The following is a 24,857-nucleotide window of genomic DNA, read 5'->3' on the forward strand; positions in this document are numbered from 1 at the left end:
ACACTCCAGCCAGGCCACTGCAGGGGAGCGTCTGGTAGCTGTGCTGCCAGTGTAGAGTGCGTTGTCATACAGGCTGCTCTCCAGGAAAGGTTCATCTAAACCTTGGCAATATACGGTTAAACCCTAAGATATGTAACAGCCACAGTTAATGGAATGCAAAAATAGGCAACTCCACTCTCATCAGAAACTTTACTTTGTATTTATAAAAGTGAATCTCTAAAGCAAGATTTGCAATATTTTGCTCGCTCTTTTTAAATTTTTTTTAGATCAAATTTATCTATGTAAGTCTATATTACTGTTAAAAATTTGAAAGAAACATTTCAGGTTTGGTTGAACTAAATCTTCCAAGGGATATACTTTTTTTTTAAAGAAAGCTGATTCTTTTGGTGGTGTAGATCAGCCTCAAGTGATTTTGGTTTTGCCATTTTTCTCACCTAGCTGAGAAATTAAAACTCCTGCAGTTCTTTTTGTTGCTATTCTTCTTCTCCATCTGTTTCTGCATGTTGCATTGCTAAGTCAAAGCATTCCACTGAGATCAGCAAGAAGCCTCAACTTCCACTTTTCTTCTTCTGTCAGAGCAACTTGTTGAACACACCATTGTCAATCCTATTTTGAAAGTGGCATGAATTGTAACTGTTTGATATCAAACCCTTGATTAAGAAAAATGAGAATAGATCAAACCCCATCCTTGGTGTTATTCTGCCTTATAAAGCTCAATAATTGGTGGAGTCAACAGAGAGAGTGCAGCAAGGAAGGTTTGAACATAAAGTATGATGGCAGAGAGGTATTTTAAAGACAATATTTATATTTTTAAAACACACTTTTAAAATAGCAGCTCTCTCTTTCCCCAGGCTTGCTGCTAAGCAAATTAGTGATGCACCAAATGTGCTCAAGACAGGGTTTGTAGGGAGAGGTAGTATATTTTAATAGAGTAACTGGTAAATTTGGAAGAAACAGGCAAGCTTCTGAGCTCTCAAAGCCTCGTTCAGGGCTGAAAAAAAGTTTGTACAGACTTGAGAAAGGATTTGTGGTGCTCAGAACTTGCGTGTTTATTCCCGCTGTACAAGCTGATCTAATAAAAGATGCCTGTCCTATTAAATCTGGTTCATATCCTGCTTTATATCATGGCTGCAACAGCACTAGTGTTAATTGCCCTGTTTTTCTAGTCGAAGTTCCCATTTTCAGGTGTATTGCTGTTTTGAAAAGAACCCGTTGAACAAACCTGTTGATATGACAAACACCTAAATAAAACTTCCCCAGGCAATTCAGTTGGGCTGTGGCTTTTTAAAGGAAATCACACCGCTGTGGCAGCTTTGGGAAAGGTACTAGAGACTCTCTGCAAGCTATGCAGTATTGCGGCCTGCCCTGATCTAGTCTTTGCATTGCTGTGCAGTTTTCAGTTCCTTTTCACAGCCTGTTTTTTGCTCCCCTCTCCCTGGCTGCTTGTGCCAGAGCATTATCAGATGAGCGTGCTGGAGTCCGCTCCCGTCAGCTCCACTGTGGGCCGTGTGGTTGCTAAAGACCTGGACGAAGGCATTAATGCAGAGATGAAATACAGCCTTGTGGATGGAGATGGACTGGATGTCTTTGATATTAACACTGATCCTAATTACCAAGTTGGCATCATAACTGTAAGAAAGGTAATAAAGTTTCCTTTTTATAGTAATTTATATGACTAACAGTCCTGGTTACATTTTATGTGTGCAATATTCCCTTATGCCTGTAGTAACGTGGTTCCCATTACATGACAGTAGCCCCCTTCCTGCTATAAAACACAATTTCTTTAACATTCATTGCTAAAATATGAAAGCAGACTGCGTTCCTAGGAGCAACCTTTAAAAAGTGGGGACAGCATTAGCATAAGCATGTCTTTTCCCACCGAAGGAATGTTCTGATTCACTATTTATCTATTTAAATATTCTCTGTAGCTTAATTATTCTACAATGCAAGAAATTAGATCAATATTTGCATTTGAACTGTACACGTTTTTCACTCCGGTGTCCCACAAACAATAATAAAGCATGCCTTAGAATTATTTATAAACCAATAAAACCCAGGCAGTTTTTTTTAATTGCTGCTTGAAGATCCATAAATGCTAATTAGGCTAGAAGAAGCTGTCTCTAAAATGGCAGCTGTGAAACTGCTAGTACTCTGTACCGCAGGCTATGCAGAAAGGCATAGAGTATTTTGCTTAGACTCCCTGCTATAGGATATTTATTCTACAATCTTACATAAATGCTAGAAGTTCAACTCTGTTTCTAGGTTATGAAATTGTAACCATATTTCTGCCTAAGCGTATCTAGTGTACTAATAAGGAAGTATAGTCTCCATTTAAATAGCCTGGGACTAAATTGTGCACTAAAATGGAACAACACATGGGATAGATTTGACCCTGCAAACCTCTATGCCCTACAGCAAAGCATTTAAGCATGTATTTATGGTCACCTTTCTCCGACTCTTGTTTATGCGCACTAGTCCCTAAAGTTAAGCATGTTTGCTGGAATGAAATAGAAGTTGAATGCAAACTCTAATGTAGTTTTTCACTCATTTATTGATGAAAGAAAATAGTTTCTTTGGAGTAAATGTGTCAATAAGCTTGACTTTTCTATTATGAATACAGTTCTACTAGATGTTCATGTATGTGAGGGGGAGGAGTTATAAAAATTTATGGCATCGGTCATACCAGATACGTACAGGCATCAGGTACATACTGGTCAATCCACCTACTGTACATAAATGTTTGTAAAATTCTATCTATGCCTCTAGGTTTTTGTAACATTATGATTATCAATAGCCAAACATTGGGAAAGTTGTCCTTTGGATCCACTCAAGCAAAAAAAAAAAAAAAAATCAACTGGTGTTGATAGAAAAGGATATCAAAATTGGGGGGGGGGGGGGGGCAGGGAGAGACAGAGAGAGAGAGAGAGAATTTCTAAACCCAGAATAAAATCATCTTTGAAAGAAAGCAAAACCTTCCCTTTCATTTTTCTAGACAGATTTCCCAAACAAAATAACTAACACTTCTATCATGGGCATCAAAAAGTCAGAATTCACAGTTACAGATAAGACCACTGCTTGCACTCTTGTGGCCACTTACCTCAGCCCACTAATCCCACAAAATGTTGGGCACCTCCCGAAGAGTTACAGCTCCTTCAAAGCTCCCTGCCTGTGAGGCTGATACTCACCCCAGTGACGGCCTCCCCCTTCTCCCTGCCTTCGCTTTCGCGCTGCCCGTAGGAGGCAGGGTGGTGGGCAACCCAGCCAGCACCGAGCCCAGCACCCAGGAGAGCCCCGCGCTGCCCTCCTCCCCGGCCACTGCCCGGTCAATCGCTTTCTCACAGCAGCTCTTGGTAAATCCTCTCGGTGCCTGTCTCAGCACTGGGGGAAGGAGGATGAGGACAAAGAGAGGTTTCCATGGGTTGCCTCTCCTCTCAGCTGTGTTTTGCAGCATGCTCAGCTCGCAGGAGAAGGCAACCTGCTCGCCCTCCCTGTGGGACTGGTGTTGGAAAGGGGTTTGAACGCATCTGTGGAAGACAAATCTGATGGGGGGGGGCAGCGGTGTTGAGGCGTTGCCACATGAGAGGATCAGGAGCGAAAGCCATGGTTGCTGATGAAGGAGTCCAAAGCAAACTGAGGGTGTCTGAACTCAGGACCATCAAAAATGTGACGGCCTTGCACACTTGTTTGATTTTCTCACTTTTTCTAACTAGGTGATTAAGTCTTTTCCTAATGCAGTTGGGTTTTATAGTTACTAAGTGTTTCTGTGATTTAACTGCTCTTTTTATAACTTAGCTTTTTAGTGTACGTGCAATGTTTCTCATGCAGTTTTCTTCACATAAGAAACCATGAGATATAATGGCCTCTTTCTTAGTATATGTTTAGGCAGCTTTGCATTGCACATTCCTTGCCAGATGGACAATAAGTGTTGCTTGGTCATATAAATATATTTTATTGCTATTTTTACAATGCATAAATATGCAACTGGTAGACCATAATGACTCTGCAGTAATGGGTAATATGTTTGTAGATCTAGCTAAATCCTTGCTGACAAGTGCTATGCCTGCAGTAGTCACTGATTTACCAGGTGGAACTAAGGGCAGCAGAAGCAAGTTTAAGATCATCTGTTTGTACCTGCTGCCACAGGTTGCACAGTTCATACTGTATCGCTGCACAGCATCTCCAGTAACCCTGGACCATCATCTCCCCCAGCACAAGAAAACCAGTTCCCATTCCAGTCTTCATTCCTCACCCCCGTGTACTAAATGCTGAGTGAGCTTTAGTTTTATAATTTCAAGAACTCCAGTCTTTCGTCAGGCATTCCTATGCAGGACATCAATACTGGTAATTTTACTGTGACAGCATGAGCTTTTGTATGTCACTGCAATGTTTCCTCTTCTGAAGAAAGAAGCTGTTGTGGCAGTAGACAAGTACTGAAGCCACCACTGAATTCAGGGGGTGTTTTGAGGCCAATAGGATATACTCCTGCCATGCCTGAGCATGTGAAACTTCTGCTGATGTTCCTTAAACTAATACACATCTCATGGCTGCAGAATTGGCCAGCTGCACTATTGAGCAGGGCAGAAAAGAGATGGGTTATGACTGGCCAAGGAGGACGTCACTGCTACAGTAATGATCCTCACACTGTTGACTTCCATCTCTATTTTCCTGCCCATCTCCTTGCCCCAGTCTGGTGGTACGTCTTCAAAAAGAAAGAGCTGTATAGGAAAAGCAAAGGTGTTGGATGGGAACAGCAGTGATCTTACTGTAGTCTGAATGAACCGAGGTTGTGCGTGGTAGTTCCACACACAACGTTCAAATCCCTATGTACAAATAAAGCCACATGTTTTGAAAGCCATTCATGTAACAAAAAGGAGTATGTCCCTGAGAATTGGGCCATTTCTTTCCTGGTACAAAGTTTGTCTTACTCAGGATCTGTGCCAGCTAAGGGGATCCAGTTGTGCTGGTTTTCAGCATTAAAACTCCCCAGATTATACAAGTAAAGGGTTGTAACCATTTAACCACAGTGGGATTGCTTGTAACTTCTAACTGCAACTTGGGAAGTACGACTGTGTCTTCTGTAATGTGTACTTAATCTGGTGAAATTTTTTTGTATATTTTGGACTGATCCTTCCATACTGTCATTCTGGTTTTTCAGATGCTTTTAGTCATCTCTTATCAAAACTGGTAAATTGCACGTTAAATATGGAATTCTCCATTTAGTTCTAATCAGGTTTTGGAGGGGCCTTATTTTCTTCAGGGATCTGTGAAACGAAGAGGGAAGGGAGATGAAAAATTTATTTATTGAAAAGTTCAGTGTCAGCATTAATTATTTCTATATCCATGTTCACCAAATAAGTAGTTCTATCTAGATAGGAAATCAAATTCATGAAACTGCTAACAGAGGAAGCTGGCCCCCCTTTATCCATTATCTCAGGAAAGAAAAGGAAAAAAAAAAAAGAGCCATTCCCACTCCCTGTTTCAAATAATACTTGAGTATTTCATACAAAGTGGAAGAGCTCCCACAGGAAGAGGTCAGGGTACCTCCTAATGCTTTGAAATTAAACTATTCTCTAGGCAGGGCAGCAATTCAAATCCTAGCACTCAGCACACCTGGATTGTGAACGGGTGTTTAAGACACTTACTGAGAAGAGGTGAAAAACCGCACTTCTAGGAAGGATGGATTACTGATAAAAACTGGAACAGGATCCCGCAAGAGAGGCTGACCATGTCCCCTGCTCCCACTGGAGCCCTTTAGCAGCTTGGCAGACAGGGCGCTCTGGAGACAAGACTCTGATCTCCTCAGGGAGAAAAGAGGATGCTAACTGGGACCTCCACCTCATGTGTGAGCATCTTTGTTCCTGCCACCAGGAGCCATTTCTGAGGAAACGACTCTTTGTATCTTTACCTTATTTTCAGGTGCTCCCATACTGTCTGTTTCTGGCTGTATTTTCCTCAGAGTGGCAGGAAACACACTGTGTGAATCACAACACGATCATGGTGTGGCTGCTTTTATTTTCATTTCAGCAAGAAGAATGAAAGAATATGTATTCTGAAGCGAACCGCAAATATTTCTCTTGGCTTTTTTAGTTCAACTGTCAAATTAAAAAAAAAAAAAATTTAGACAGTGCCATTTCTAATAATACTGTCACTCAGTGCTTTGTCTCCATCTGCAAATATTTATCTTTGTTACCCTTATGATTAAAAATCATGGTAAAGATTTATTTTAAAAAAGAAGCATCAGTTTATATTAGAGGGCATATTTTACTTGTGAAAATTAAAATTATGTGGCCTAAATCATATGGCTCAGTGTGCCTAATGCTAGATATATTTTTTCTCCTCAGCCTTTAAGTTTTGAGAGCAAGAAAAGCTACACCTTGAAAGTCGAGGGTGCCAACCCCCACCTGGAAATGCGGTTCCTGAACCTGGGTCCCTTCCGCGACACCACCACCGTCCACATCAGCGTGGAGGATGTGGATGAGCCTCCTGTGTTCGAGCCCAGCTTCTACTTTGTGGAAGTGCCCGAGGATGTGGAGATTGGAACCACCATACAGATAATTTCTGCCAAGGACCCAGATGTGACCAACAACTCCATCAGGTCTGTCCTCTCTCTGTGTGTTCCCCCAGGAGTGCTCCCTGCTACCTCTGGTTGGTGGGGAGGTGATGGGGCTGAAACAGCACTGGTGGGAGGGACTCTTTCTTTTTAGCCAGCAGTAGTCACCCGTGGGTTTAGTCAAACCAGATCTCACACACTGAGGGGCTCTGCTACAACTGTCAAAGCCATGCAGGAGCTCAGCCTTGCCTTTTCCGTGGACTATGGAGAATGTCTGCATCTAGCATTGCAATGAACTGGTCAGGCATGTCCTGATGGTGTACATTAAAAACAAACCCCAGACTCTCGTGCCTTTGCTGGCACAAAACCTGTCAGCGTCACTGAGAATCTGCTGCCATACCGAGGGGAAGGTAATCAACTTGCTTCTCCTTTCTCCCCCTTCTGTTTCAAAGCCTGCCATTGTCAACAGCTCAAATACACAGCTACTTTTGGAGTAGATTGAATGCATACTAATAAATATTCATGAACCACTAAATTATATAGTGTCTGGTCAAAGCTGCAGAGCTAGATATTCCCATACGGAGTTAAGAAAGGTAAAGGTGTATTTACAGCCATGGGAGCTTCGTAGCTGCAACTCAGCAAGGAGCCAAAGGAGCAGATTTGTGTGATCACAGCGCTGTTTTCCATAGTGGCTGCCAAGTCAGCCCAGTTTATCAGAGAAGACTGTTTTTCTCCGAGGCCAGCCCACATACTAATTTCCACAACCTGCAGAAGCTCCGAGTGACTGCAAGTTAATAATCCCAGCAGGTCGGCTGCTTCTCTCATCTGAGAGATGCTTTGGGTGTTGAGCTGCTCTTTGCCTAACCTTGCGTCAGTCCTGCTTCTGAATTGTCTGTGTTTGGGAACAGTCCTGGGAAATACAGGAGGGAGTCAAAGCATCGAGTATTTGGAGTTTTTGAAGAAAGTGAAATCTATATGAACAACTCTGTGGGCTTCAGTTAGGAGATCTGAGCAGGCACAAAGCCTGTTCTTCTTAATGATATTGCTTTCTGTGTTGCTGCTCTAATTATTTTTTTCATCTCTGCTACCTTAATATACCTATCTTTTCTACCTACATTATAAGGTTATCATACTTCTCATGACATTGTCTCAAATTCTTCAATAAAACTAAGTATTATACTGCCTGCATGACAATTTCATTACCCTAAACTTTTTTCCACTCGCATCCTCTTTTGCTGATTACTGTCTAGCATTATCCAAACACTGCAGTGCAAACAGCTTTGTGCTAATCTGCTTAAAATAGTATAAGAATAATTCTGCGGACTATCAGAGGGTAGAAGTGTTCATTGTTATTTTTAATGAGGTTTTTCTTAGTTTTCTTCAGAGCTTTCCAGTGACTACCCGTGATGAAACAGCACTCTATAAAGCACAGAATGCATCACCAAAGATATATTAAAAAAAAAAGTTGCAAATATGCACAGACTCCTTTGTAACTCCATTCCTTCCCAACTTTCCTCCTCTTTTTCTTCCCAGTTTCCTCCCTTCCCACTTTCCTTTCTTTCTTCCCTCCTTGCCTCCTTCCTCCCCCACACCTAGTACATACAAATGTAAATGATTGAGGTAGAGGAAACAGGAAAAAAAAGAATAAATACCATTTGTAATGCTATCTAAAATGCAGATGTTAAGAATTGGTTCTCCTTGCCTCTCATGCGGTCTCCTCCATCCATGCCAACTCTGTGCAGTATCAGTCTGGCAATGTTTTAGGCTTGCTCTGCATTCACTTGGCACAGGGCAAGGCAAGATAAGAAAACCAAAATCCCAGATACATATTTTGTTACACAAGCTGAAGTCCATCTGAAATTAAAACTGTGATCTGGCTCCTCCTTTTGTCATTTTTTCAAGTATGGAAAAGACAGGACACATTTTGGAAGGGGTCACTAAACACGGGGGAACTCTCAAATCCTCATTTTCCCAGCATCCAGTATCTGGACTCCCACACTATGAAATTCTGATGGCTGGAAATATGCCATGATTGTTGTGAAGTGATTCAAGAAGATTACCTAAAGAGTACAGTGGAAATGAGTGTGAAGGAGCAGGTATTATTAACAGGAGAAGTTACGTGGAGAATCCAGACAAAGATTCCACCTGTGCCTCTTGACACTGGTGATTAATACTGCACCACTAATCACAAGGCCATATTCAATTTCAGATACTCATTGGCCTTAAACTGTCAGACAGAAATTCTTTTTATAGCCCTCATACAAGAATAATTATTATAGCAAAATATAGCAACACTCATACTTACTTCCTAAATAAATCAAATGCCTCAGAAATCTCTTTATTTAAGAAGAGATGGGAAAGACTGGGAAGGAAAGGGAAGCAAACCTGCCATCCCACCCTCTGATTTTTCTGAAAAAAAGTGTAAAAGAATTTCCCAACAACCTAGCTCAATAGTATTTTATATCCCAGTTTAATAAGTCCCTATATAAAGATCAGGCTGGCATGCTTGTTCCGGTGAATGCATTTGTGCTGAAAGGAGAAAATTCAGAAGAACGAGCCCTGTTCAGCATCCGTTGTGACTAATGCTTTCAATTCCCATCAACTTCGAAGAAAGAACCAACAAAAATGAGCATAAGTCTGGGCTCCGTTCTAGGCTGTGGCATTTACACAGGCGCACGCGTGGCTTTTGCCAAAGGATCTCTTACCTTGCTAACATAGTTAGCTAGGAAGGCAACTTGCACAAACTCCTGTTAAGAGCAAGGTGATGCATATGAAGGGTATTGAGTATTTTACACACCCTGCGAAACGGTCCCTCTGACCGAGTACAGCAGTGACAGCTGTCAATCAGCTGCCTCCCTGCCCGAGTTTTCTGGCTTGCAGGTACCACCACAGACCACTGCTCACGGGTGCGAGAAGCTTGTTCCCAGCATTAAACTGACATGATATTGGCCAGGCAGGTTCAGTAATTATGATGAATCAACCTCACAGAGGGAGCTGTTTTTCTGGCTGGATGATATGAGAAAGCCACTCAACATCCCCCTTGCATTGACATGGCTCAATCAGTAGGATGATCCAGGATGCAGGGGGAGTTTATTCCCCTGAAAGAGGAGAGAATACAAAAGCAGGAGGAAGGGAACAGTTCCTCCTCGTCAGCCTAGGTGCCCAGAGAATGAGCTGATGTACAGTCATTTTCATCCTGTCTGAATTGTGCCGAAGGAAAGGGCATAATTATTTTGCTCAGAAAAAGAAATCACACTCCTCACTGACAGATTTTCTCTGTAAAGCAGATGTTCCTGTGCTGAGCTGTGCCTTGCTTTGAGGCTTCTTCCTCTAAATATTCCTGTCTTCCAGCTCCATCCAAGTCGTACTTACCGTTAAATGCTGTTAGCCACATGAACTCCTAGTTTTTTGAACATCTCACTCCGTACCTGTACAAGTCAATGGAGCACGTAACTAGGTTGTGGAAGAATGTGGATCCTCTGTGTATGACAGTATTCCCGTTGCTGGGGTACTTCATCGGCTATAACACACAGTTTTCACAAGGGTTGCATAATATTTTTAATATGTACTCTTGCAGATACTCGATTGACAGGAGCAGTGATCCGGGGCGGTTCTTTTATGTCGACATTACATCAGGAGCACTGATGACTGCAAGACCTCTTGACCGGGAGGACGTTTCTTGGCACAACATCACTGTGCTGGCCGTGGAGCTGAGTAAGGAGAATGCAGACTGTACATAGATTAAAGAGATACAATAGACAAAGCAGGCTGAGAAACCTGAATTCAGCAATTCACATGTTCTTCTGCACTGAGTGGGAAGCTGTATTAACTGAATTACTCTTCTGACATCAACAAGCGAATACTGCATTTTATTTATTTTTTATGCTCCTTTTCACATGGTGGTGGGAGGAGTAAAGGCTGGCAATTAAATGCAGAGTGCTGCTTTTTCAATTCATTAGTATTCCAGGGATTTATTTAAAACTCTTCCTGATGTGTTTTTGCAAGAGCTCTATCACTTCAGAAGGGCTAGGCAGCTAAAGCAGACGCTGCAAAGGCTGCACAGCTGCCAGTCCTACCTGGGAGGATTGAGTGGTGCAGGGACTGGTAGGCAGCAATGATCCTACATTGCTAGGTCACTAGTTGAAATCTGCTCTGGTTCATCAGCAAGTAAATGTCATCACCATCTGCTTGCTGCATAAATAATTTGGGCCAGAGTGCTTTGGGATCTTCTAGTATGCTGAACTCGTTATGCTTTTGGGTTTTACAGTGAGCTAAAACTCAGTTCAGGATTCATCTATGCCAGGTATTTACCGAGGCTATGAGAATAAGGAGATGCTGATCATTTCATAGTGTCAGTATGAAAAATTTAGCTGAGTTTGAAATACTAACAGATGTGAGCTTCATAAAGGAGCTCGGGATATATAAGCAAATAAAATAAAAGATTCACCCGATCTTCACCTGGAATCTCTTTAGTCCACATAGCTTTTGCTCAGGGTCTCAGTTCATCTGCTGAGGGGCAGCAGCTTTTCAGAAGCTTGCTGCCAATAGCTGAGTCATTCCTCATGTCTGAGAGAGCTCCCTGAACATCCAGGCTGTACCAGAGATATGGGGCAGTTTGAGAGGGAAAAAAGTTTCAGGAAGCTTGCCCAAAATGCAGTCAGCCAACCTGAAGTTAGCAGAGGGAATATTTCGCAAGAGTCAGGGTGACTCTGCCACATATTTGCAGGCTGTTCCAGCACACAATGCCTTTCTGTCCCCTTTTTAGTAGTGAGAGGGGTTGGTGACATGATAGGATCTCACCCTCATCTATTTTGATGCTAGTCTTATTTTCAGCCACCAATGGCCATTGCAATTCCATGTAATTCCACATACACACACGAGTCTGTAAAAGCTGCCCCTGTAGCAGCACTTGAAGGTGAGAGCAATATGAAGGCATGTCTTCCTTTGACTCATCCTCCGTCAATCCTCTGTCAGTTTTGCTCTGTACATGTGCAGCACAATATTTTAATTCAGTTTAATTTAATATGTTAATTTTAATTTAGTTTCCAAAATGTCATAGTTCTGCACTCCTGAATAAAGCTCCTAGTTTTAAAAGTTAGATCAATATTACTAAGAGTGTGTAAATGGAGACATTCATCTGCCACAATGACAGGTGTGTTAGCAAGATATGTATGGATATGTGGGAAGCTGAAGGATTAAATTATAAATTAGGGAGAAATAATATAATTTAAGAGTATTATCTCAATGATACAATGTGACACGTTATGGATACAGTACATTGAACATTTAAGAAAATTCCAGAGTATAAGAAAATTCTCTATTATTTATATGAACATATCATTTCTTGCTATAAAGGGAGATATATTTGGAGATAAATGCATGAAGTGGTATGGCTAAAAAGAAGATGAGAATACTTATTTTTAAGAATTTTCTGGATTTTTGCACCTTTTCTGACCTCTTAATAATGATTTTTTTTTTTTCTTTCTGCTTAGAGTTTCATTTTATCATTAAATAATGGAAAAAAGATGTTTGGGGGCAGAAAAACAAAAACTATTCTGTGGCCACTTAGTTTGGAAATTGTGAAGATATGTGAAATGATGTATGGATTTACTGGCAAAGAAAGCTAATGAACCAGTGGGACAGAAATATCACAAGTGATGTCATGCAGAATGTAAAATTTTCATTGCAATTTTAAGCTTCAGTGAAAGCTTTTCTGTACAATTTCATGTGTTATTACATTTTAAACCCCCCTGTACAAAGTATCAAAGACTTGACACTATTTTTGAGTTCAAGGAACATAAATTCTGAGCAAAAACATACCTGAACTGCAGAATTACCACTTTCAACAAGCTCTAAATAACAAGCCTATCCTTAAAAGAGTCCCTTCCTAATTTGTGCCACCAGTACCGAGGCTCAACAAACAGCATTGCACAGTCAAAGGGCAATAAAAAAAAAATACGGGGCATTGTCCAGAACTTTTGTTATAGAAGTAGTCCCATTGGAGTGAACCAGGTTGAAGTCTTTCATGGAATTTGTTTGAAAAAGATGTGATTAGATGGGAAGCCAGGATAGACAGAGAACAGCATTTGCAATTTCACTCCCAGTCACACAGCCCGCAAGCGACCGCAGTTCCCGATGGGAAAATGTCATTTAACACGAGTCAGTAGCGAAAAAGCTGCTTTACCTCTTGAGCAGAGTGAGGAGCAGCCCCTTCCCCTTCCCGTATATTGCCTTTCTTTACATTGTGCCTCCTCCTTCCAGACAACCCCTCGCAGGTGGGCAGCGTCTCTGTGACGGTGAAAGTCCTGGATGTGAATGACAACGCGCCGGAGTTTGCCAGGTTTTATGAAGCTTTTGTTTGTGAAAACGCCAAAGCGGGGCAGGTGAGAAATGCTTGTAACGCCAGGGGTTGGGGAGGGGATGCTGTCCTGCATGATGGACACAGCATGCCAGAAACGGTGAGCATTGAAAAGAGGGCTCAGGTAACCACGTTTCATCTGAACTCTCTTCAGCAGCTGTCTGTGCTGCTTTCCAAAGGCAAGCACATCGCACCAGGATTAGCATCGTATATAGCACCTCTTTCTTCTCCCGCAGTAGTTTCCAGGCTCACTGTGCAATACACTTCATGGCAGAAATAAAGCCTTCCTTTGGACAGGTGCCAGCAGGCAAACACCCAGTGTCCCCTGTAGCAGCAACAAAGAGAGGAGAAGTGTTATGAGAAGTGCCACGGAGTCAGCCCAGCCCATGTGTGACAGACAAGGCTTACTGTTAAAAGACCCTATTTATAAGAGCCTTAAGCACCCCTGGACTTATGGGAGCTGGACATAACATACTACATCAGCTTCAAAGGGGTGGCAAACTGAATCTGTTCTGCTGTGAACTGGAGATGACAGAGAGTCATAGACAACACAGGACTTCCCGCTCTGCACACTGTAAACCCGCACCTCCAAGCAAGCGGTGAAGCCTCTTTGCTCCTCTCCCTTCCAAAACGCCATCAAAGCCCTTGAACAAGGTCTGCCTGGGTCACAGATGGACATGAGTTCTCCCTCGCTGGAGCCGGTGCAAGGTCTGCTGCTGATCGCTTGTGGGGAGGCGACCTGGTGCTTCACCACCCAGGGTCCACGGTGGGGACTTGTGTCTCCTAACGCAAAGCTGACTAGCATAGTTTAAACACATAGACGCACCGCTCATGATTTGTGAAGGAAAAATTATGCTAGTAATATCACTATTACTGTGTGTGTTCGCTGAAGCTTCTCCCAGCTTGCTGTGAAGCAGAATGAAACAGCCACTCGCTGCTGGGACAACTGTCCTCACAACTATTATATACAGGATAATTTCATCTCACTAATTTACAGAGGTCCTTAATAATATAGGGAATAGAAATCATTGCCTAGCGTTTTTCCTGGTTTTGAAGGGTGAGAGTCTTAAATAGTAAGCTTTCCGAGAAATGCACGCTAATTTGGACTACTTCCTTCAGTGGAGAAAGCAAAATTCTGTTGCCACATTTTGAAAAGTTCTGAAATCAGTTTTAAGGTGGTGAATAAGACTTTATGGGTCTGTCATTTGCCTTTGAATCCAAAAATAACTTCTGAATGCAAAAATCCAGGTGAAGATTTATTCCTTGTCTAAAAAGGTGTCAGAATGTTTATTCAGACAGAGCTATAGCTCACTGTGCTTCAAGCTGTTAGACCTACTTTACTAAGCCTCTATAGGTGAGGTGACAAATCTCTTCCTGGATTTAGCATCGTCTTAGTTTCTTTCTATGGTGTTATTTATTGTACATGCGGAGTGTCTGCATGGTTGCCTTTTCTCTCTTTCTTTTCTGCTGACATCTCGGGAAGAATTTAATTGATTTAAAATCAAAAGAGTGATAAAGTAATCAACCTGAAGTCCTTTTCTACCTGCAAAATTAAGCTGAAAATAAGTATGGGCTTTCTTACAAGCTCTCTAATGCACAATGAATCTCTTGAACACCCTGGGCCCTCAAAAGAAAAAAGAAACATGCAACAGAAGATAAGGATGCATGAGAGAAAAGTGTCTGTTATTTGAAGCAAACTGACTGCCTCCTTTGTTTCAAAGTGATTTGCATGATCATAGCAAAATAAATGAAGCCTGCAAGGTTTTGAGTCTCTTCTTGATTTATCTATTGTACCTCTGCAAGACAGTTTTATTCAAATGCTCCCGTTGCTTATATTTATATATATAAATATATGTTATCTGTTTGTTTGTTTACATTATACATATTTTGCTTCTCACCTGTTTCTGCTTTGTTCTCATATTCTGTAGCTGATCCAGACAGTGAGCGCCATCGACAGGGATGACCCACAGGAGGGTCAGCACTTCTACTACAGCCTGGCTCCAGAGGTAGCCAACAACCCCAACTTTACTCTAAGAGACAATCAAGGTAATCAGAGTGGACACAGACAGTTAGCTACTCTAATTTCTAATGCCTGAGTTGGACTTGAGAGGCTGTGACTTACAGTGTGTGATAAGACTGCCGTTTCAAATAATACCAAGTGACACCTGCTCCTTAAAGGCAGTGATAAAATGACATATTACTTAATACATTTGAAGGTTATATGATATTTTCTTCTCTATAAATATTCTCTAGCAATAGGCTCCTTTTTCTTCTTTGAGGAAATGTGCCAGTGTTTTGTGCAAATTCAGGTCTTGTGGTCAGGCTGCAGGCATCTCGGATTACCAGAGTGGAAATTGCATTCGTTCAAAAGGAGATGCTTGAAGGTAGGATAGCAACTGGAACTAGGAGACAAATCTGAAGGGAATTACATTGCTCTTTTTTTGTACTCTTCATGTTTTCTCCCAGGCACAGGAAGGGAAGGTTCTTGTACTGTTCCAGTCTTTTTCCCCAAGCACTTTTTTTCTTCCTCTTTGCACATCCTCGTTTCTCTAGGAAAGGGAGGGAAGTAGGGAGGAGATGCAGAGCCTTAGGGGGGTAACTTGGCGTACAGCTAAAAGCCTGTGTAAGATGCACTAAGTAGAAACTGAAACACCAGTGGGAAGACTTATGGCAAAGCACTGGCATTTTAGTATCCTAACCAGTAGAATTTGCTTCTTTTGGGGAAGCTTTGGTGGTTTTGGAGCCTGCAGGAAAGCCCCGCGTGGCAGGCCTTCGCATGACCGCTGCTGATAGAGGATCTCCATGGGCAGACAATGGTGGTGAGGTCAGGTCCACACCAGCCTTCATCGGGAAAGAGGGATGACCTTGAGTGACCTGGTGCAGAGCTTTGAAAGTCAATATGAAGGGGCTGGATTTCACTAGGAGGTTAGTGTGTCAAGTACCACAAATCAGCCTGTGATTCCCGAATAAATGGGGAGAAAGACTGGCCATCTGCGGCATCCATGGCCAGTCTCCAAGCAGAGTGCCTGCCCCTGCTCCTGCACGTGCCTACTTGTCACACTTACTTCCATAAGCCCCTACCTGTGCATCTGCAGGCATATGAAAGAGCAACACAGAGGCTAATAAAGAAGCCCCTGCCTTCACTAACCAAACATGTCATAAAACATGCTACTTGCAGAGTCTGGAGCCCTCCTCCACAGCATGCTAATGCTTTTTCATCCCAACAGCAATTTTTCTCTATAGTGTCCCTGAAGCGTCCCCACACAATTTCTTGCATTTTTATCCCCTTCTCTCTCCCATTGTCTCCCTCTTTTTTATTTTTGAATATATATTGCCAAAATAAGTGAACAAATAAAACACAACTATTGCTAAAACATTTGGCAAACTAGGCTCATTTCATCCTCAAGGCATTGTTCTAAAAAAAGAAACTCACAAAATTCCCAGCATCAGATGCACTTTTTCTAAGGCCATACTTGTGATAATGTATACTGACAGCAGTGACTGAATGGCTGTGCCTCCTGCTCTCTGTAAAATACCGGTTTTCCAGAGATATATATGACAAGAAGCTTAGGGTACTATTGGTTACAAATTTGAAATAAAAATGTTAAGTATCAAACCACTGACTATTTGAAACATACACGTTAAGGATTAATTTACTGCCTCAGCAATTTGGAGTGCAGTAATCATTTCAGTAACAATAATTTATATTTATATTTTCATCTAGGGACCACTAAGGACTATATACATTATATGACTTAGTCACAGAGGGGGTAGCTATACTGTATGTCACAGAGTGGCAAGACAAGAAACAGAACCCACCTTGCTAGTCACAGCCTGTGCACATAAACATGAGACAGCAACGCTTCCCAGGCTGTGGGAAGGCGCTATTAAGATTAGCAATGGTGCTGATTACTTGGTTGTCCAATATAGCAGTAAGAGAAACTGCAAGACGTGCAGCCTTCCTGGCACAATTAAAACCTTGATTTATACTGAGCAACAGATAGATCACAGTTTGCATTCTGATGAGCTGTTTTACATAGTTCTTTGGCCCTTGTTATTTGAGTCTCTGAGAACTTCTTTTAGTCCATTCATTCTCCACATATCTCTGGCAGACAGAGAAATCCTATTGTTCTCCACTTTATAGACGGGGATCCAGAGCAAGGAGAAGTTAAGCCACTTACACGCCTGGTTCCCTTTGAGTTCAGTAAAATCCATGGGAGATAGACATGTAAGTATCTGCAAAGATTTGGGCCCAAATGACTTCCCAAGGCTGTATAGGATATATGTGATGAAGCAGGGAATTGAGCTGGGGTCTCCTATCTCTTCGGTTACTGATGTAGGGCACTGGCAAGCCATCTCCCCTGCTTCTAGATCCAGATGAGATTATACTGGGAAAAAGTTGGCAAAAGAGGCTTGCTGTAAGAATGGGATGAACAACAAAATAAGCTTACTGCATTTCCAGATTAAACTCTGAGCTGATCTTCTGTTGACCCTTAACTGCTGCCCTCCGTCTTTGGGTACCAGGAACTGATAGAGTAGCCATTTTAATGGGTGCAGGCATCATTGGAAGCCTCTGGCTTCCATTGTTGGAAGCCTCTGGCAGTCCTCCCCATTCCATTTAAATTTGTCCTAGGAAAATTTTTAGCTATTTCTTCCTTCCCTACAACTGTAGTCTACCTCACACTTTGGCAGAGCGCAAAAGCAGTGAGCTGAAAATCCCCAAGAAGAAATGTGACCCCTTCCTCAAGCCGGTGGTGTCTGTAATGCCTGCTTCCTTGTGCTCTTTCTCCTACTCATGGTGAAATATTTCTTTACATTATTCCTAACTATTCATAATTATTACAATTCGTTTTTAAAAACTAACAGAAGTTCTGGGCTAATCATCCCCAGTTCTTGTACAGATGCATACAGAAAGCAACCAAGCCTTTCTTGTGAGAGTGGTGGTTAGCTCTCATCTCAGGGTTTGGACCTACAGAGTGGTGAATTCCCCTGACCTCTCCAGGGAGGTACATCACTTCCAGTGGGGCAGAAAACTGCAGGAAGGAGATGCTCCGTGGCTTGCTCTCACAACCACATGAAGACACGAGCCTGCGTGCCCACAGGAAATACAGTTTTCACCTCCTGCTGATCACACAGGCGCGGGACCCACCATGCTGCAATCTTCAGTATCTCTGCTCAGTGCTGTAGCCAAATGCTACCATTCAGCCCTCTGCGAGCCAAAGACACTGTGTTGGAAGCTGTGATGCAAAAACATTGTGCATTCTTACCACGCTTGCTTTTTTTTTTTTTAATATAAGGGGGCTTTCATGTCCTCACAAGCCCTCTTCTCTTGATGGCTGGGGCTTAGCAGATATCAAATTTGGAAGAAAATTGTGTATTCCAGTTTCTGCCATGCTGCATCACATTCCAGCATGTCCTTCGCACTGCAGCAGCACGTCAAATCACATTGGCTTTTGATGAGTCACACAACAAGCTTTGGCACCAATGTATTGCAGTTGCAGAGTAACAGGTAGAGCGATTCTTTAGAAATTATTTGGATGCCTGCCTAGTACAAAGCAAAACAAACAAAAGGGCCAAAATGTAATGCCGAGAGTCACCAAGAGAATTTTGTCACCAAGAACATTTAAGACCTGGGTGATATGGTCAGCACAACACAGCAAAAAAAAAAAAATATATACATACATATCTTTCAATATTTGATTATAGAAACTTGAGTTTGGCCTGAAAAAAGAATTATGGTTAAAAATACTTGAGATCTCTCACTAGCTGATTTTGCACAGCTTCAGTCAGATTCACTGCCTGTGAACTCTTTTGCAGGCAAAGTATGACCAGCTCAGAATAATGAAGTCTTTTTCCTTCACAAAGAGCAATTTTACATAAAATGAAGGTTTGCTGTCACTTGAATAGAATTTGTGACTTCTACTGTAAGTCAGTTTAAAGAGAGTGAGTCTTTCACCCAGGAAAGAGAAATGCAACGAAATTACTACACTGTTAAGATGACTCAGATATTTCCATTGACACAGTATAAATGCAGGCACTTTGCCATTTTCTGCCCTTTGGGCTGCTTTTTCTCATGCTAAAACAGGCCCAGTGATGAAAAGATGTGGTATTAATAGCTGGGGAGGACATACTAGAGGGCACCTAAACAGCCCGAGGGAGAGAAAGCACTTGCGTGTGCCCCAGGAGAGAGGAGGAGGAGGTTTGCAGGAGGCACGGGCTCATGTCTGCAGCACACCCCTTGCCCAGGAGCCATGGGAGCCACAGGGTGCTGCTCTCTGCTGGGTTTTGGGACACATTCCTGACAATTATCTATGTCTGTCCGCACCCGCTGCACATACTCAGAGCTGCATGGCATATCAAAGGGTGATGAAATCAGTACACACTGACACATAATCAGTCTTAAGCAACTTTGGGGATTTCATGTTGCACCTGGTGGTTTTTCCTCAAAGCTCCAGCTCTTGGGATCACATGATTTAATGAGACACCACAATTTCACTATATATTCACATACAGACATGTACACACACTTCAAAATTCTGAAGTGTAAGAAATAAGACCCTGAGATTCCTTTTAAAAACATGTCACAAATTCAAACTAATCTATCATCTCATGAACTGTGGACCCCGACGTCTCAATAATTACGTGCGCCAGTACTGTCTGATGCCATAAGATTTGCAGCACAAAGTATGGAACTTGGAGCATAATTTAAGTCTAGCAGACAAGTCTAGCAAGTCTAGCTTGAGTTTGCATATATTCTGCAGCTGGCTATATATAACACTCCTGATTTCACTCCTAAAAGCCATCAAATCTTTTCTGATGTTCAGACTACAGCAGATAATACAGCTGATTTATCTGCATGCAACCTGAGTCTCTGCACTGAAGAAAATCACCGAAGATTTAAATTTTAGCAGTGAATTGACAGAGAAATAATAAGGAAATGGAACAATCCTTTGTTGATATTTTGGGTTTTTTCACAGTCTACTTGTGATCAGAAGGTTTCTTGCCATTTGCAGGTAGCAGCCCCATTGTGCCAATCCACCTGGGAACAGCTGATTGGCATCCTGCATTTTGAGCATAGCAAATGTACACCGGTAACAACCTGGAGATGCAGATGGCCAGACTGTGACCTCTTTTGAACCAAGGGAACAGGAAACAAAACTAAGTAGTAAAAGAAACTGCATGAAGCTCAGCTCCCCAGAATCCCACAGCATCACTGCACAGGGTCTGCACCTGCTTGTAGGTCTGCCAAAGAGAAAAAGTACCTGTGTTCCTCATTTATCTTTGCTGGCCCAAGATTTGCAGACATGTTTGTAAGAAGGGCCAATTTTCCTGCAGGTTCCTTTAGACTCCCTGGTGGCCCAGATCACATTGGAGATATTCAGTCTTGCGCTTTCCAAAAGTTTCTGAGGCCAAAAAGCTTGAAAGTCAGCACTGACAAAATCATCACTGATCTCCAAAGATTTTGCCTTGGCATTCCTGAGATCAGAACTGAGAAGAACAAATTCCTGAATCCAATTTCTTTCTGATTAGGAAACTTGGTGCACAGTCTAAGGAATTTGAGGGAGTAGACAGGAATTCAAATGCCACTGGGAAATCCTGACATTTTAAAAAACATGCTGAATATGGAGGAAAAAGACCCAAAGGTAGGAATGTTCCTTGAAATGACCAACAGCAACTGGCTGTTAGGTCACTGTCTTACTATTTTGTTTCAGCAGCATCATTTTGATTCCTTTTGATTTAAGTTCTTATAAAAAACAGGTGGTCACACTAAATGAAGCAGAATGGTCAAATCAAAGCAGAATAATTCTGACAATGATGACATGAAGCATTCTGACTTTTTCCAATGGCAAAAGTGCCAATGAAATTGCATGTATTTCACTGAAAAATGTTTAGTTGCAAATTTTCAACTCGCTGCTGCTTTAGGATAGCAAGCTGTTTTTTTCCTTTGTCTTCTTGTTGCCGCAAGCAAATGACCGTGCCATGTATCAAAAAACATAAAGAGTACCTTAACATGTCCACAAGGGTTATACACCAGCATCTTCAAAATGGTGGCAGCACTTAAGAGTGAGGTCTAGAAAAGCTGCTGAGCATGAACAAACAGGGACAACAAGTTGCCTTCAACTGTTTGTTTCTGTCTTGCCTTCTGAAAGCTCTTTTAGCTAAATCTGAAGGCTGTGAGTTTGCTCTGGGCACTTTATGTCAGATGGGGTAAAGGCAACTCCTAAGGTGCGTATGCCTTGCACACACCTCTCAGGCCTTGGAGCTATGGCCTGAGAAGATACTGGAATAAGGGAGGCAGAGGCAAAATGCTGATTAGTGACAAACTGATAAAAATCAAAGAAAAAAAGAGAGAAGACAAATGGATGTGGGTCTAGGGCTGATTTTTTTTAACCTTCCTTCTCTGCTGAATGTATTTGTTCTGCATATAAGCTCTTCTCTCCATTTATTTTCTACCCTTAGACAATACGGCTTGGATTTTAACAAGGCGCTCTGGCTTCAGACAACATGAGCAGAACACCTTTTACCTCCCCATCCTGATCAGCGACAACGGCCGCCCAGTGCTGAGCAGCACGGGCACGCTGACCGTGCATGTGTGCAGCTGTGATGATGACGGCATGGTGATGTCCTGCAACGCGGAGGCCTACGTCCTCCCCGTCAGCCTGAGCAGAGGGGCACTCATTGCAATCCTCGCCTGCATCTTTGTCCTGCTAGGTAAACACTTGGCTTCTTCTTGGGAGGGGACAAACTCTTCAGTTATGGCCAGGGGGTTGCTGATCCACCAAAGGTGATACATATGTATATGTATATCTTATATGTAGACACACACATACTTAAAGGGCCAAATCAAGGACCAGATGGTGTAGTCAGCTGCATACGGCTTCAGACTCTGGGGTGTAGGAATGGGGGAGAACTACGGCCTGCAAATATTTCTGCCAGATGCCTAAAGTGCCAGGGTGTCTGGTATGGCCCTGCTTTCCTGGAAGGGGTATGCCAGGAGGAAGTACTGAGAGCTGTGGCTGGGGACAGGTTACTTTCTCATCCTCAGCAGTTTCTGATCATATGCTCCTACAGGAAACAGGAGTGGTAAGCCCAGTTCCACCTCTTGTCTTTTGGCAGGAGATATCCCCACCTCCGTCCTTTTTCCTTGAGACGCTACATTTAAATGGGGTCTGTGCTGCTATAAAGGGGCTGAGCATCTTGCATGTGTTCTGTCTCCACAAATAAATTTCATCCTTTCCTTGGCCTGACCTTCTATGTCCCCTGTTAGCTGTTGGTATCAAAAGAGCTTCAGTTCCCTCATTCACTCTCTCGTGAGGTATGAATTCAAAACACACATTCCCTGAAATTTCAGGGGACCCAGTTTGAGGAGCAGTAGAGTAAGATACAGGAAAAATTCTTTAAAAGTGCCTCAATTCTGGCTCTTTAAAGGAGCCCAGATACCTCAGTTCAAAATTTCAGCATTCAAAACCTTTGCTGAGTTCTAGCCCTGGAAATACACTCACCAGATGATGGCACATTTTCAATAGTAAAGGGCTCTGGTGCCTGTATGACCCCTTCTCCCCATGCTAAGAAGCATGGAGAGGATGAGGAGCACCAGCACTGCAGCACTGCAGGAGGCTTGCAGATAAACAAAAAAATGCTTTGGAGCAGACTAAGGGGCTAGCTCTGCATTTTGCTCTGTAGGCAGACATATCACCATGGTGCCTCGGCACCATCCATCTATGTCACATGCAGCACCCAGCCCAAGAGGCATCCCCAAAGCAGGCTGCAAAACCCAGCTACACAGCAGGAAAAAAATATCTCTATGGAGCTGTGTGCTGCTGCAGATAAACTGTTACTGACACCTGATCTCGCTAGCTTAAAAGTAGCTGAAGTATCACGCTAGTGCATTGCAAGCACCACTGGATATACATGTCCTAAGTGTCAACAAGATTTAAGAATTAAGGTGAGAAAAGGGACAGATTAACAGGACCTCAAGCTCCTAATTTTGACTGGGGGGTGGGGGATTTCTACACCCCTCCACCAGCAAACACCACAGCTCTTTAAATCCAAGGGGCTGGCTGGGCTCACCAAGGGGAAAATAGTGCAGCAGAGAGTCTGAAGCCCTTGCAAGATCTGCCCCCTCGCTGATGGCCCCGTGTCTTGGTTGCCTCCTGCAGTGCTGGTGCTCCTCATCCTCTCCATGCGGCGCCAGCGGAAGCAGCCATACATCATCGACGAGGAGGAGAACATCCACGAGAACATCGTCAGGTACGACGACGAGGGCGGTGGGGAGGAGGACACGGAGGCCTTCGATATCGCCGCCATGTGGAACCCGCGGGAGGCCCAGCTGGTGGTGAAAAACCGGCAGGACATGCTCCCTGAAATAGAGAGCCTCTCCCGATACGTGCCTCAGGCGTGCGTCATGGACAATAACGTCCACAACTACGTGCTCGCCAAGCTGTACGAAGCTGACATGGACCTGTGGGCGCCTCCCTTCGACTCCCTCCAGACGTACATGTTTGAAGGGAGCGGCTCGGTGGCAGAGTCGCTCAGCTCCCTACAGTCCGTGACGACAGACTCAGACCAGAGCTACGACTACCTGACGGACTGGGGGCCGCGCTTCAAAAAGCTGGCCGAGATGTACGGTGCCACAGACAGCAGCGGGGCTCTGTGGTAACGGACGAGGAATGGCAGAGGGGTTTCCATGCGAAACGGTGTCCAGTTAGGTCCATTCTCATCAGATGCTTCCATGGACATGGGTGAGGCCTCCTAAAAAATAGCAATACGGTGCTTGGATGAGAATGGGAAGAAGGGTGCGAATGAAGGTCTCTCTGGATCAGCTTTACTCAGTTAAATTAAGTCACGTTTTTGAAACAGCGAGAAGCAGAAGGAAGAAAGTTTTTTCCTGGTTTTTACAGCAAAACTGGAAAGCTCCACACCTGGAATATAATGACATTACTCTCTTTCTCCCTTTCTCTCTCCCTTGTACACGGCAGCTTACTGGGCTCTATACGTCTGGGTTCAAAGATCTGTAAACTCCAACTGTAATCTCCGACTCACTGAGAAATTGCCAGCATAGAAAAGTTGTTCCCCACTGGTTTTTTTCCCCCATTAAAAAGGAAAAAAAATTGCTTGCTAACAAGAGAGAGAAAAAAAAATCCCACAAAGCAGAAAATTGAAACTGGAATCTGAGAGGTCTCTTTGTAAACTAAACCTCCTCTCTCTGTTGCTAACAGAGTCCTTTTTTAATCCTTTAGAAACAAGGCTGAGTTTTTTTTCCACCTGGCTGAGAGGGCTGGGGAAGAGGCTTTGAATTTCTGCTCTAGTTTAATGGCTGATCTATGAGTCATTGGCATTAACACTAATCTATCTCCTATCAAGTTTGTGTAAATTTATTCTCGGCTCTTTAAACGATGACTCCGCTAAACTGCTCAGAACAAAACCAGAAAATCTGCCTCTTTTGCACTGTAGATGTCTCTTCCATGTGCCAAATGTGAAGATTAGATTCTACCAATGAAAGCCAAAAAATTTTAAAAAAAGAAAAAGCTATATTTGGTAACTACATGGGTTAGATGGGCTTTCCTAATCTGTGTGAGGTCAATCCAAGGGATGTTTACATACTGTAGATAACCTACTTGAACAAATGCAGTATTATAGACCAATAAATGGATGTAAGAAAATTACATGTATAAGTTTTGTATATTTGTTAATTTTGGTAATAAATATGATGTACTGCATACAGTACAGTACCTTAGCACCTCTTTTAATAAAAGTTAAACAGAAGGGAAAGTCTGATGGCAATTTATTGACTACTTTGCACACAGCAGTTAGTGCTTATCTGTGGCTTTACATGCCTTAGGCATCAAGAAAAAATGGTTCATCAGCATCGTGTCAAGGAGACAAGCCTTCAGTTTGCAGGTTTGAGCAGATTGTCTGCTTCTTTTATCGTTGTTCACTTAGATGTTG

At 42.8% G+C, this 24,857-nt stretch overlaps 1 protein-coding gene across 1 annotated transcript in view; it reads left to right on the forward strand.

Annotated features, from left to right (window-relative positions):
- The window catches only part of CDH20 (cadherin 20), a 37,740-nt gene extending 14,172 nt beyond the window's left edge, over nt 1-23,568 (forward strand). The window contains exons 5-11 of the mRNA XM_050890765.1: nt 1,453-1,640; nt 6,342-6,595; nt 10,128-10,264; nt 12,812-12,933; nt 14,837-14,954; nt 21,369-21,620; nt 23,069-23,568. Coding sequence (XP_050746722.1) covers nt 1,453-1,640; nt 6,342-6,595; nt 10,128-10,264; nt 12,812-12,933; nt 14,837-14,954; nt 21,369-21,620; nt 23,069-23,568 — 1,571 coding nt within the window. The remainder of the gene's footprint in view (nt 1-1,452; nt 1,641-6,341; nt 6,596-10,127; nt 10,265-12,811; nt 12,934-14,836; nt 14,955-21,368; nt 21,621-23,068) is intronic.
- Nucleotides 23,569-24,857: the final 1,289 nt, after the last annotated feature.

This window comes from Gymnogyps californianus, chromosome 2, assembly GCF_018139145.2.
Source record: "Gymnogyps californianus isolate 813 chromosome 2, ASM1813914v2, whole genome shotgun sequence".
Taxonomy (NCBI): domain Eukaryota; kingdom Metazoa; phylum Chordata; class Aves; order Accipitriformes; family Cathartidae; genus Gymnogyps; species Gymnogyps californianus.